The 13246-nt window shown below is 40.7% G+C and overlaps 1 protein-coding gene across 21 annotated transcripts in view; it reads left to right on the forward strand.

The window, feature by feature from the left end:
- nfasca (neurofascin homolog (chicken) a) overlaps positions 1-6657 on the forward strand; it is a 100309-nt gene extending 93652 nt beyond the window's left edge. For 15 of the 21 annotated variants that reach the window (XM_049022458.1, XM_049022455.1, XM_049022467.1 and 12 more), the window contains one exon: positions 1003-2991. In XM_049022458.1, coding sequence (XP_048878415.1) covers positions 1003-1231 — 229 coding nt within the window. In that variant the 3' untranslated portion in view covers positions 1232-2991. Of the gene's footprint in view, positions 1-1002; positions 2992-3144 lie in introns of those variants that run through there. The other 6 variants (XM_049022459.1, XM_049022471.1, XM_049022472.1 and 3 more) reach the window with 2 other exon arrangements.
- Positions 6658-13246: the final 6589 nt, after the last annotated feature.

Consider the following 13246-nt stretch of genomic DNA (forward strand, 5'->3'; position numbering starts at 1 on the left):
TTTAACTTTGTTTTATGTGCTCGCTGTAGCTTCCCAGATCTGAGAAGGTTATTTAATCTCAAATTCTAAAAAGTAAGCTATCCCTTCATTTTCAAGTGCTGGCTTGAGAGGTATTTTACTGTATGACCAATCTGAAACAGTCAGAGATTTAAGATTAAATATATACAATATCCAGTACGTACACAACAGTTTCTATATAAAAATAAATAGCTGACATATAGAGATGGATAAATGGGTGAATATGACAATCGATATAGGAAGTATTGCACAAGAACGATAAATCGATACTGATAAAAATAGTATAGGTATTGTTGCACAAATACACACAACAGAGGCCTTTTTTTTTACTTTAGTCTGTTACAGTGATTGGTGATCTTGTAGAAAGAAGGCAAACAGGGAGAAATATTTCAATCATTTCACACCCTTGAATGACAGCTCTGCCATACAGATTCACAGAAACCCATTCTTTACAATGGTAGTTTGTGGTGTTTTGCTGAATAATTATTGAGTGTTTCTAAATTTTGAATGAAATAATTGAAAGTTTGTGCTGTAGTACGCCTATGGGTGTTTATTAATGTACTAAGAGTGATACTTCAAATGGAAATCCTTTGATGGTAGAATAGACTTTGTTTTTGTGAGGTTATTCTGACTTTGATGTATTAAATGTTATTTTAGGCATGTATTAAGACTTTCTTTACTTCATTACTGTGTAATTTGACTTCTAAAAACTAGTATATGAAGAAGCAGAACAAATATAAATGTATTTTGAGCAAACATACAGTTGTATTTCTGACAAATAAGAAATCCAGATGTTACAGTGTAATACATTGTGTGTGTGGGCTTGAGTCTGTGGTTTCCATTCTATTACCAACAAGCTATGATAGTCTGTCATTGAAGAGGCCACAAAACCTCTTGTGGGCACGTACTGTGCTTTCTATAGTCATATGATTGTATGTGGCATGGGAATCCCATTGACTCTGACTCCACTCCTGTCCTTTGTAGCAGTGATGAGGACAATAAGCCACTGCAAGGCAGCCAGACCTCCTTGGATGGCAATATAAAGGAGAGCGATGACAGCCTGGTCGACTATGGAGATGGAGGAAATGGCCAGTTCAATGAAGACGGCTCCTTTATTGGCCAGTACACCGTAAAGAAGGACAAAGAAGAAACAGAGGGCAATGAAAGCTCTGAGGCCACTTCACCAGTCAATGCCATCTACTCGCTGGCATAGCCCTTGCCCTAAGAGAGCCTGAGGAGGACAGAGGGTATCACACACACACGTGCACATACATACACATAACACACACCATACATGGGGGGAAAAAGGAAGTCCCAAAGGCCTAAAGTAATGCACTGTCCTTCAGTTTAAAAAAGGTGAAGCTAGGAAATACGAGCGTGCCGGGTCACAATTTTGGCCCTGAACTGCCTCACCATAAGGATGATTTTGGATGAAGAGTTATAGAAGTCACCCTATGCTCCGCTTTAGACCTCAATTTGCTGTATGGGGAAAGTAAAAAGAGTAGAGGGAAAGAGACAACATTGGAATTTTAAAGGATTTTGTGAGGTTTTACTCATTTAATATAATTTCTTTATTTAAGGATTTAACCCCACCCCTTCTGTCAAAAGATGGGATATCAAGGAGAATGGCACACCTGTTACATATCAACTAAGGGATGAGCCAATGAATTACCAGGACATTTAACATGAGTTTATCATATTGATATATTCACGATGAAATATCTTGCTTCCTGGTTGATACATATATATGTTAGTATATGCTGTTAACAAAGATGGCACACCTGTTAGTGCCCAACAAAGCTATGCACTCTGTATTTTCATCATATAGTCTAGGTAAGCTGACTTTCTAAAACAAACTTCCTTCTTGTATTCTTCATGATGGTACCCCAAGAACACATTACCGTAACATTGTCCCCTGTCCCACTTAACCAGACAAATTTGGGGTTAATTCAAATGACTGCAGATTATAGATTCAGATATTAGTATATATGACTTCAAGGAAATGAAGATGTATTGTACTTCCAAGGGCTTATCAAGTACAGTGTGTGTGTGTATGTGTGTGTGTGTCTGTCTGGCTGGCTGCCTGCCTGCCTGTCTGTGTCTGTGTTAGCAGAAGACACACCTAAAGATTTTTTCCTTAATGTTTATTGCTAGGTTCTCTGCTAAGATTTTGAAGAGTGAGTTGGGGTAGCTGTTGAAAACAAGTTTTGATTGTACGTGACATGGTTTCCAGCTCAATACTTGACTGCTTTAGTCTGAACTCACAATAGATGTTCTAAAAGAATTTAGGTGCAGAGATACTGATTGGAAAACCAATGTTCGGTTCTTTTTATAATCAGTATAATTTTGTATGATAGATGGGAATCGGTGTTTAATCAAAACCTTGAGCAGGTCCAGCTCTTTGGAGTATTGCTTCTTGAAGAGCTGACTGCTGTGTATGAGTATGACCAGAAACGGGACAGGAAAGGTTGTCAAGATCAACACAGTAGATGGACTAATTTTATGACTGGACCAGATCCATCTGAACATACTTGGTGACTCTGTTTGAAGCATGGTCTCCCCACTGCCCCAGCAGACATGCCACTGTAAAACAGGCACTGCTCAAAAGAATTTAACCCAGTTTTTTTCCCCACTTTATTTTCCTGCACTATAAATAGCTACCTAGTCACATATTAATATTTAGGAGCAAAGAAAAGTACTTAGTATATGTAGAAATTGTACCTTTATTCAATACCATGGCCATAATCTGTTGACTTGTTTAATGAGTTTGTATTCTTTTGCATTACCCCAAGTTTTATTTTACCCCAACAATTATTGATGACCTATTGGGGAAAAATAGTGAAAGCTGTACTGGAAAAAAAATATTATTTTATTCAGATATTTTGAGGTAATAAACTTTTACACTGTAAAGTGATAATATAAAAGTTTGTATTTATTATTCAATGTGCTGTTGCCTTTATTATTATTATTGCTATTATTATTATTATTATTATTATTATTATTATTGTTATTATTAATAATAATAATAATAATAATAATAATAATAATGAATTTGTTTGTTTATTTATCTATCCATCCATCTATCCATCCATCCACCCATTTTCTATACCTTCTTCTCCTGTTCAGGGTGGCTGGGGTCCGGAGGCTATCCGGGAAGCTACAGGCACAAGGCAGGGAAAAACCCAGGATGGGGTGCTGGTTCATCACAGTTATCACACATTATTATTAATTATTATTATTATTATTATTATTAGTAGTAGTAGTAGTAGTAGTAATAGTGGTGGTGGTAATAATAATAAAAATAATAATTATTATTATTATTATTACTCATTTCTCTGTGTTTATGATATGACACAAAAGAGAGTTGTTCATATTTATGTATTGTTATGAGGTGTGCTCTGTTTTATGTTGACAACAAATTATTTTTTAAGAAACTGTTCAAACTAATCCATGAGCATCATTCTATGTTTACATTGAATTCATATCTGACAAAACTGATTTGCTAGCTATTCCTGTCAAGTGCTTTGATTTTTTTCCTGCTCTCAACTTTTCTTTATGATTTGCATCCAAGTTGTAGCATTATTTCTTTGTTGTAACGGGAAAATATAGTCAGAATATAATTGACAAATACAAAAATTACATTAAAATTTTCACCAAGTAAAAGAAAAATAGGCTACTATGCCTAATTTGGTTTTTGCACAGCCAGCCTATCCTGGAACTTTCATAAGGATGTTAGCATTTTTAAAGTTCCTTGTACCTCAGTCAATGATTAAGTTTGTTATCCTATACCTCAAAGAAATATCCTCTGGGCCCTTTAGGGAATTTTGCCACTTGGGCCTGTCTGAGGCCTCCAGATTGTGACTGCCATGCACCAGCCAGCTCAGCAGATTTCCTGGACATTTCTGGAATGATTTGGTACAATTGCTGCAGTTGATGCCTTTAGTAGAAGAGTAAGCATAATGACTCTGTGTCACCTGTAACAACCTACAGCACTAAGGGATGATTTCAGCTTTTAGCTATGTTTTCCTGAAACCTGTAACCCCCATCTCCTTTTCAATGTCCTCCAGGGTTTTTCCTCTATATTGATCCCAAAGGTTGCCTTGTTCATGCAAAAACACATGTATTAATATGCTGATCCATCCTTCTTCTAATTGCTTATTTGGATCAGGGTTGTGGAGTAATTTTCCGATGCTTAATTTTATGTATTTTCTCAATGAATCCCTGTGTACGCTTATTTGCTAAAAAGAGAAAATATATACAAAGATTGTTTATAATGTATGCATAATCTACATTATGTGTTTAAATTCAACACAAAATGATTTTTTATTTTAGAAAAAGTTAAATCATGGTTGAGCATTCATGTTCATACAACCCAGCAGTTATATGGGTGTGCTACAGAACAGGAATTCAAATACAGATGAATGCTGCTGGATACATATCATATGTTGCATTAAGTCTCTTGTTATATTATTATTATTATTATTATTATTATTATTATCACTAGAGGTGGACATTTCAGGTCCAGAAAGTAGAAATCCAAACCAGGATTCTGTTTCAACCAACCAGTTGAGTATCAGAGTCACAGAGTACTGGTTGAAACTGGTTGGGTGAAACATAATCTTGGTCTGGATTTTTACTTTCTTGAACTGAAATGTCCAACACTGATTATCACTAAATAGTGGTGTGTGATTGTACATATATGTGTATACACACACGTGTGTGTGTGTGTGTGTGTGTGTGTGTGTGTGTTTGTGTTTTCGTGTATATGTATAAAAGCTGTATGGGTGGTATATTTCCTGTTTGGGGATTATTTTATTTTTTTATGTTTTTTTTATTGTACATTTACAAACTTCTAACTGTATCTAAGCAGCTTAGTGAGATAACTGCTTCTAGAAGCAAATGTGTTTTTAAGGTACATCTGATTCAAACAGAAAACAAAAGCAGCATATTAACATATTTATTATTTATGCGTGTATGATGAGATGCTAAAGAAGACTTTCTTTATAGTAAAGTCATTTCATTTTCTCTACAAAGTGATCTGTCATTTGTGTTCTGAGACATTCTAAAGAATGTTCCTGATCCACATTTTTTGTTAATGTATATTGAACACTTTTTGCACACCATTGTTAAATAAACACAAAAATAGCCTTTATACAGTGACTTATACAGAGATTTACCTGAAATATTCACAATATTGCCAAAAGTATTGCAACACCCCTCCAAATCACTGAATTCAGGTGTTACAATTACTTCCATGGCCACAGGTGTATAAAATGAAGCACCTAGACATGGAGTCAGCTTCTACAAATATTTGCGAAAGAATGGGTCACTTTCAACCAACAAGCATGGTACCGTGATAGGATGCTACCTGTGCAAAAAGTCCATTTGTCAAATTTCCTCACTGCTACATATTCCACGGTCAGCTGTTAGTGGTATTATAACAAAGTGGAAGCAATTGGGAACAACAGCAACTCAGGCACAAATTGTTAGGCCATTTAAAATCACAGAGCAAGGACAATGTGTGCTATTATGTTATGTATGTTATGTGTCATTTTTTCTTTTAATTTAATGTATTTTAAGTTAACTTATGTGTGTCACAATTCCATAATGGTATATGCCATGTTGGATACAAAGAAAGGTGTGGGTGATATGGTCAGGAAATTGAAGTACTTTAATCCTGAATGGTGTCGATTAATTTTATAGAATCACACACGTAAGGCCAAGCAGATCACAGTGGTAAATCAATGCACAGTAATAATCTTTCATTTTAACTGACATTACTTATCAGTAACTATGAAAGCTAAGAAACTGCCACAAATCACTTAGACAATAACTGAGAACCAGAATCTGTGATCAATGATTAAATACCAAAATGATTTACCAATGCAATGCACATATAGTCAAGTCATACTTTACAGGCTTGAGTAACTGGCCTAAACTAGATGGTACACAGGTCCAGTTTTGATAATGATAAACTCTAAATAAGCTACATTTTACCCATAATGCAGCAGAATACTAGGAAGTACATATAACACAGCATTAACCATAATTTATTTGCTTGTACCTGTGGATTTCTGGTCTAATAAGTAAACAGGCATTCCAGGCCAGATAATACCTGCATCAAAAGCCAGGTTTTCTGCCAGGAGAAAAATATGTTGTGTGGATGCATCCTGGACCACTGAAAGGCACAGGTTACCTAGCTCTAAAGGAAATGTGTAGGACTAAGGGACAGAAGAAAGAAGAACACATGAATGCAGTAATCATAAACAAACAACACGTGGATATAGTAACCATGAACCGACAAGCTAACCAAATTTGCCAAGCAAGTATAACTAACTAAAATAGACAAATTTAATGTAAATAGGGAACAAGGTTTAAATGTGGACTGAGACCAGTGGAAGCTGGTGGCTAACCCATCAACCCATGCTATCATATATCTAAGCAGTTTGCCTACTTATATATACTTTCATGTGGTTAAAAAATGCAATAAAATAATAGGTCACAGGGTATTTTGTAACAGAAAGTTTGTTCAACCAGTGAATATAACGATTATATATTCAAATACTTACCAAGGACATCAGATGTAACAAGAAGCAATAATTCAAAATGGTGTTTCATGTTTTCTAATTTAAAGAGGAAAATAAAATACATTTGAGATCAATAAATTAAGAGTATTGCTGTAATTCCATGAAATTACCTTACAAATATTAAATTTCCTGCTCTCACCCACTATTTTGCTGTATTTCTTGCTTAAATACCTATTCACCACACTCCAATGCAATGCTAGAGAAAGCAACCTTAAGATAATACAGACGCTTCTCTACTTACGAACTTTCAACTTACAAACTTTCAGACATACAAACAAAGAGAACTGTAAGTCCAAATTGTGTTAATTGGGCTCCCGTTTCTTGTCCGCAACATCAATTTTCTGCACACCAATTCCGGGTAATATGACTTCTGGCTGCTACTCCCACCATGCAGCAGCATATCGTGCATACTACCAGCATCCTAGTTCTTTGTACTTGCGTATACCCTTAAAATGGTGTTGAATAACGACTTACGAACATTTCATTTTACGAACGGCCGTTCCGAATGTATTTCATTCGTAAGTATAGGAGCATTTCTACTTTGAAATTATTCATTGGACCAACATAATGTCTAGATTTTATCCTGATTATTGATCTCATAAAGAAGGTAAAAATCCATTGTCTCGGCATTTATGTGTTTTGGCTAATAAAGGATTAATGGTTGTGGGGGGGAGGGTGGTTAAAAAATGTATTACATTGATTTGTATGAGAAGTTCCTCCTACTTTGAGGTAGATCAGCACCACCCAGTCCCCTCAGCACTGTTATGATTTTGACCAATAGATGGCAGTGATGTTTTGGATGGATACAAGAGAAAGTTCTAGGAAAGTGCAATTAAAGAGCGTATATGCTGAAAGTGGGACTCATTTGTTACATGCAGGTAAGCAAGTGTTCTATTAAAGCAAAGTACTATATCACTTCTGTATCAGAGCCTGCAACTTCTAACATGGTGTCAAAAGTGAACCTTTAATCAACACTGCTCTGTCAGATAAAGACTCTTGCAAAAAAACACATCAACAAAGCAGCAGTCCAACTGTTGAACAATATGTGACTCAATTAAAAAAATTTGTAGGCATATGTGATTTTGGACTGTTGCTGTCATGCCCCGATCGTTCCGATCCTCCTGTGTTCCATGCCCCCTCATTCCCTCATTTACATTGTTTTCCTGAGTGTGTTGCCCTCCAATAAATCCCATGTTTTGCCCGATTTCTCAGACTCCTGTGCCTGTTTCCCTACCCTGCGTACCCATGGCAGAATGACCAGATTCCCCAAAAGACGCCTAATCTCACTGAGGAGTACCTCAGTTTAGTGGATGAGGTATTATACTGGCTTAGCCAGATGTAAATGAGGACCCTACGGCTTGAGCCATTGCTCTCTGTTCGAGAGAAATCCTGGACCAGATTTCCCCCTCCGAAGACCCACACCTTGCGGATGAGATGCGACCACATCGGACCCAGCTGAGGGACTGGGTCGGCAATTATCTGGTGAGTCCACCTGGATGGGGGATTATCTCCACTTTTTCCATATGAGCTGTCCGACCTTTCAGTTGCCCTCTGACGATCACTTGTAAGAAGAAGAAGCGGAAGGATCGCAATAAGGAGGACTCACTGGGAACCCAGCTAGGACCCATCTCGATCCCCGCTTTCTTCTCAGAGGTAAATCAAGAGGATTTCATCTCAGTCCTTGACCTGGCAGTGTTTGTCACACCGGAGTCCCCAGCTACTGCCCCTCCTAAGTCTGCATCTAACCCTGCAGCCCCTACTTCACCTAAGTCGGGGTCCAAAGCCTCCGTGAAGATCCCCAAGTCAGCGTTTCACACTGCCGCTTCGCTCAGGTCGGCACCCAAAGTCTCAGTCGCTTCGCTCAGGTCAACGTTCAAAGTCACCACCACCTTGCCCCAGTTGGCACCTGAAGCCGCAGCTGCAACCCCTTCCAGGCCAACACGTGAAGACGGCGCAAGCTCATTGCCCCAGGCGACACACAAAGACCCTGCTGCGCCGGCTCCAGAGGCACATCTTCCTGCTGCACTTGTCCTGGAGGCACACTTCACAGCTACACCTATCCCAAAGGTGCATCCTCTTGACGCACTAGTCCCGGAGACACATCTCCTTGCCGTGCCTGCTCCTGAGGCTCATCTCCCTACCGCACCTGCTTCCAAGTTGCACCTCCTTTTCATGTCTGCATCTGAGACACACCCCCCAGCTACTCTTGTCCCAGAGGACCTCTACCAGAGACTCTTAAACCTGCCCAAGCAGAAGAGATCCCAGTCCTCTTAACCGCCTTTCCCTTTTTATCATCAGAAAAAGAGGGTGAGTTATAGTGGGATCCTTTGGGGCTTATTCTGAGATTATCCAGAGAGACACCCCAACCCTGGCTTAAATTGAAAAGGTCCAGGACAGGGGCTGCAATGAAGGGTCCATCTACGCCAGGTTAAGGTCACACCCACCCAACTCTAGGATTGCCTATGGTCCCCCTTGCTCCTGCTCGTTCAGTTGCAGGTAGTTCCCCTTGCTCCTGCTCAGCGTTCACCTGTGGTCCCTCCTGCGACGACTCGTCGATCACCTGCAGTCCCTCTTACAAAGACTCGTCTGTCGCCTGCGGTCACCCCTGCTCCATTTCATAGGTCACCTATGTCTCAGCCAGCTGTTGCTGCATGGTAGCCTGCTGTAGCTCTGACTCCCTCCTCACCTCCTCCAGCAATCCCTCCATCTTCTTCCTCGCCTCCTCCCTCAGGAGGTCCCTCAGTCTTCATTCTCACCCCCTCTGGTGGTACCTCCAACTCCAGCCTCACAGTCACCGGTGGCTCCATCTGCTCCTGCCTTATGTCCACCTGAGCTCCATCTGGCTCCCAGATTTCTCCTGCTGGCGAGACTGAACACCACCACCTGGAGAGAAACAACAGCGAAAACATCAATGGGATAATGGGAACAGCAAAGGTAAAAAAAAAAGTCAAAGATGAAAAAGAAAGCCCCAGGGAAACCAAAGGAGAAGACATCAGAGGAAGACAATCAGGGGACAAATCAACAGAAGGGACAAAAGCAGCAGAATCCGAGATTTGACTATCGATTTATCCCCACTATATATAGTAGGAACCAGGAGCTGCTTCCCCCTCCCGATATTCCAGATGGTTTGCCAGAACCTTTTTGAGGCCAACTGAAAGTCACTTTCCAACTCCTTCCACGCCCAGGTTTTTGCTTCTGCAACCGCCCGAGCTGCATTCTGCCTGGTCTGCCGGTACCTGTCAGCTGACTCCGGGGACACCAGAGTTACTGTCACGACTGGCACTAACCACCCTACAGCCACAGCTCTGTACAGCCACTTCCACAATGGAGGTCAGGAACAGTGTCCATTCAGACTCAATGTCTCCAACCTTCCCCCACCAGGTGGTGATCAGTTGACAGTTCTGCCTCTCTCTTCACCCGAGTGTCCAAGACAGAAGGCCGCAGATCAGATGATGCGATTATGAAATCGATCATCAACCTGTAGCCCCGGGCATGTTCGTACCATGTCCACTTATGGACACCCTTTTACTTGAACATGGTGTTCGTTATGGACAAACCATGCATTGCACAGAAGTTCAATAACAAAACGCCACTCAAGTTCAGATCAGGGAGGGGTTCCTCCAAATCACCCCCCTCCAGGCCACACTGTCATTGCTCACGTGAGCATTGAAGTCCCCCAGCAAAACGATAGAATCCCATTAGATAGAATCCGCGCTAACCAGTACACCACTCAGGGAGTCGAAGAAGGCCGGGTACTCTGAACTGTCATTCGGCGCATAAGCACAGATAACAGCCAGAAACCTATCTCCGACCCAAAGACTCAGGGAGATTACCCCGGTGAAGGAGAGGGTTAACTCCATTGTTAATGCACCGAGCTGTGGGGCCACCAGTAGCCCCAGCCCAGCATTGCTCACCTGCCACAACTCCAGAAGAAAAGAACATCCAGCCCCTCTCCTGGAGATTGGTTCCAGAACCCACGCTATGCGTTGAGGTGAGCCCAACTACATCTAGCCGCCATGGCCTCCCTTGTCCGCCACCCGATCCACAATGCACCAAACCCCTGACATTCCCCTTGCATGTGGTGGGCCCACCTGGGGACCTCTTTCAGGATGGGCCTGGCCGGGCCCCACGGGCCAAGACCCAGTCACCAGGTGCTCACCAACGGGCCCCACCTCCAGGCCTGGCTCAAATGAGACCTTGATTCTTTGTCATAAGGGGGTTTTTGGATTGCTTTGGATTGAGACCTTTTTGTCTTGGGAAACCCTACCTGGGGCTAATTCCCCCGACAACATAGCCCCCAGGGTCACTGAGGCACGCAAACCCCTCCACGATGATAAGGTGTCATTCCAAAGAGGAAATAAAATCCATTATAATAATATGAACAGGAAGATTTTTTTATATTTTGTTTAGTCACTGTCTACTCTGAAAGTGTATTAGTAAAACAGAAAAGACTCAGGGTATGATAATGTCTCGATAAAAGGTTCACGATATGATAATTATCACGATATTTAAAAAGAAAAAACTCAATAATGAATAATCAATGTGTTTATTTATTATTAAATTGGTTCTTCCTTTTAACATAAAGTGCTTCTGCTTTTCTTCATTAGTGAAATATCCAGTTTAAGCATATGCCAGAACTTAGCAGTAATTGTCCTTTGCAATGAATGACTGAACAATGCATGTACTTATAAAACAATTTATAAGTTCCTTCATAAAATATTATTACTGCAGGAGCTGGATCTTTTAATCAAAACACAATCTGTAATTCCGAAGTAGTGTTTTCTGCCATTTTTCCACTGGGTCTGCTTTCACCATGTGAAATATAGGCCACACCAGAGGTGAAAATTTCACAGAAAGTAAGCCCAGACCATGATTTTGTTCCAAACATCAAGTTGAGCATTCTGTGACTGTGACTCATTATGCTCAATTAGTTCGTTGAAACTAAATTGTGGTCTGGATTTTCCACCTCTGGGCCACACCCATACATACTAACACATTAAACAATGCGTGAAAATAGTGAACGTGTAACACTTATGACCCTATTTTGGGTTCACTTAGTAGTGACCATTTCTGACTGGCCATTTCTAGGTTCCATGGGAGTGGTGGGGGAAATGATAATGACATCCGGAAGGAGTGAATGCTGGCGCTGCTTGCTTTGAGTGATCTTTGGACAATGCAAGTGTGCGGACACCCTCGTGAACTTTACTAAGCTTCTCTGTCTGCGCTTCCACCAAGCTACGCCTCTGCCGACTGTATTACACCTTCATCCTGACATGGTTTTTCTGCCTCGCCGGAGGTACCTTCACCGTGGATCCCACCAGAATTTCAGTCAAAACACCATGAATCAATAAAGTTGTCCCCGACGTAACACCAGCCGTGCTGTTGACCATAGTGTGCTAGCCAGACTAGCCAGGTCGGCTAATACTTCTGCTAACCCCAGCACTACTTCTGTCAACTTCGAATTTTTAATATCCGCTCACTCTCGACCAAGGGAGCTCTTATCCAGGATCTCCTCATTGACTTTCTCTGTTTAACAGAGACTTGGCAACAGCCTAATGACTTTTCCCAATGAATCAATGACTCAATGAATCCACCCCACCATGGTTTGTTTACATATGTCAACCACGGGACTCAGGTTGCGGAGGAGGTCTCGCAATAATATACCATGAGAAGTGGAAAGTCTCGCCGGTGTCTGTTCCTGCATTTAACTCTTTCGAATCCACTGTGTGTGAACTATCTGGACCTAATCCTACCATTATTGCAATTGTTTATCGCCCTCCTAAACAGAATTGTGCCTTTTTAAATGACTTTGCTGCTTTTTTTGTCACACGTCTCCGCCCTTTCATCAAATACTATACTGCTGGGAGACTTCAATATCCACATGGACAAGATTAACAACCTTCTTACCAGAGGCTTTACATCCTGCCTTGAGAGCTATGGTCTCCAGCAGTACACCAACATTCCCTCTCACTCCAAATGACATATTCTGGATTTAATCTGCTGTTCTGGTGTCTCCTCCTTTTACTGCACTGCAGATGAACTTCCTATAATGGACCATTTCCTTCTGACATTTAATTTTTCTCTTTCTCTCTCTGTTGCTAAAACTCCTCATCTCATCTCATTCCGCAACATTAGGGACATCAATTTGGTCTCTCTCTCCACTTGCGTTGACTCTTTCATGGGTATTCATAATTTAACTACCCCTGAAGAGCTGGTCACACATTAAAACTCAGGCCTCCAGTCCATTCTTAATTCCCTTGCCCCAGTAAAATCCAGAACAGTTTCTTTTTCTCTTTCAACCTCCTAGTTTACTTCTGAGCTCATGAAAGCCAAAGGCTGGCAACTCGAGAGACCAATTTACATGTTCACAAAGACTCATACAAAGGTCATATGATGCATTATAAGGACTGCATAGCTCAAGCTAAATCCAACTATTACTCTAGTTTTATCTGTTCTAATGTAGGTGATACCAAATCATTGTTTTCATTGTTCAAACATATTTCCCAACCTCTGGATTCTTTACCATCTTACCTGCACACACATACTTTCTGTAACGCTCATATGACATATTTCTCTGAAAAAAATCCTGAAAATTCACCAGCAACTTGGTTCACAAGCCACCACTTCCATTACATCTGAAC

This window comes from Brienomyrus brachyistius, chromosome 8 (genome assembly GCF_023856365.1).
Source record: "Brienomyrus brachyistius isolate T26 chromosome 8, BBRACH_0.4, whole genome shotgun sequence".
NCBI classification, from domain to species: domain Eukaryota; kingdom Metazoa; phylum Chordata; class Actinopteri; order Osteoglossiformes; family Mormyridae; genus Brienomyrus; species Brienomyrus brachyistius.